Here is a 1433-nt window from a genome sequence, read left to right as displayed (position 1 = left end):
CTGATACACAGCTCTAGAAAACACAGAGAGATGTCAGGAGAGGACACTTCACACTCCCTGGGTCTCATCTCTCAATCATGACGGCATCCAACAACTCCAGGTTCATTCCAGGAGCCCAGGGAAAGGACCAAGACCCTGTTTCACACAGGCCCACGCGGTGAGCAGGGTCTGTGTGCTCACGTCCACTAGGAGCTGCGGAGGAGAGGGGGCAGATGGCAACTGAAACCCCATTTACCTGGTGAGGCTGACCCGGGCTTTCTGTCCTTCACTCAGCAGTGTTCCTCCATCTCCTATCTCAGTTAGATCTCCTTCCTCCAAAAGCTGTAAATCCTATACAGATAGAAAAGGGGAAAAATATATAAAATGTATTCTACTACCTTCTTACATTTTTAGCATTAGTTCCTCACACAAGTATTTGATTAACGTGCATACATGCTCAGCTGATAAGTTGTATTGAACTCTTTGTCACCTCATGGACTAGGGCTTGTCAGGCTCCTCTGTCCATGGGATTCTCCAGGCAACAACGCTGGAGTGGTTTGTTGTTTCATCCTCCAGGAGATCTTCCTGACCCAGGGATCGAATCAGTGTCTCCTGTGTCTCCTGCACTGGCAGGTGGAATCTTTCCCACCAAGCTACCTGGGAAGCTAGAGCAGTGGGTATAAGTCAGAGTAAATAAACTGTGACCTTGAACATTAAAAAAAAAAGAAAAAAAAAAAAAAACCTCTCAGTGTTTTCATTTGTTTTCATTCTGAAGTTTTGCACAGCATCTATGCGTTTGACCATTTTAACAGATATTTACTGAGGACCTACTGTATGACAGGCATTGCTCTGGGCACAATGAACTCAGCTGTGAAGAAACAAAGCTCCTAGAGTTTCTTTCCATGATGGAAGACAGATGATATGGAAAATTAACCTGAGCACAAGGCCTGGGGACAGGAAGGAAAAGCAAGCTGGCTCAGGGGGGTGGAGAGTAAAGGAGAGAAGTGAGTCCACACTGGAGTGTGAGGGCTCTGCTCAGAGGAGGTGTGAGTAGATCTGGGGCAAGGAGGGGCTCAGGCAGACCTGGAGAGGCTGCTCCACACAGAGGGAAGGGCGAGTTCAGGGGCCACAGGGAGATGCCCAAGGGGTTCAGGACAAGGAGGCCAGGAGAACAGAGTGATAATGAGGGGAGTGAGAGCGGAGCCAGAGCAGAAGGAGCCTGTGGTCACCACAGTAACAGGAGGAGGGGGACAGACCTGGTTTGAGGTTTTAAGGAATCGCTCCTGTGCTTTACAGAAAAAGACAGTAAGTGGGGAAAGGTGAGGGTGGATACAAATGAGGATGCTACTGGAATAATCGAGGTGAGAGATGATGGTGGTCAGGACCAGAGTGAGAGCAGTGGGAATGGAGAGATGGGGTTACACTCCAGGCACATGTTGAAGGTGGAGTCCGAA

The 1433-nt window shown here is 48.8% G+C and overlaps 1 protein-coding gene across 1 annotated transcript in view; it reads right to left on the bottom strand.

Annotated features, from left to right (window-relative positions):
* The window catches only part of LOC104982649 (multidrug resistance-associated protein 4-like), a 350332-nt gene that overhangs the window by 189515 nt on the left and 159384 nt on the right, over positions 1–1433 (bottom strand). The window contains 1 exon segment of the mRNA XM_010832083.1: positions 236–330. Within this exon segment, the coding sequence (XP_010830385.1) occupies positions 236–330 (95 nt within the window).

The sequence above is a fragment of the Bison bison genome, unplaced genomic scaffold (genome assembly GCF_000754665.1).
Source record: "Bison bison bison isolate TAMUID 2011002044 unplaced genomic scaffold, Bison_UMD1.0 scf7180017864535, whole genome shotgun sequence".
Taxonomy (NCBI): domain Eukaryota; kingdom Metazoa; phylum Chordata; class Mammalia; order Artiodactyla; family Bovidae; genus Bison; species Bison bison.
The sequence above is the reverse complement of the archived record's forward strand: the minus strand, read 5'-3'. Positions and strand labels throughout refer to the sequence as shown.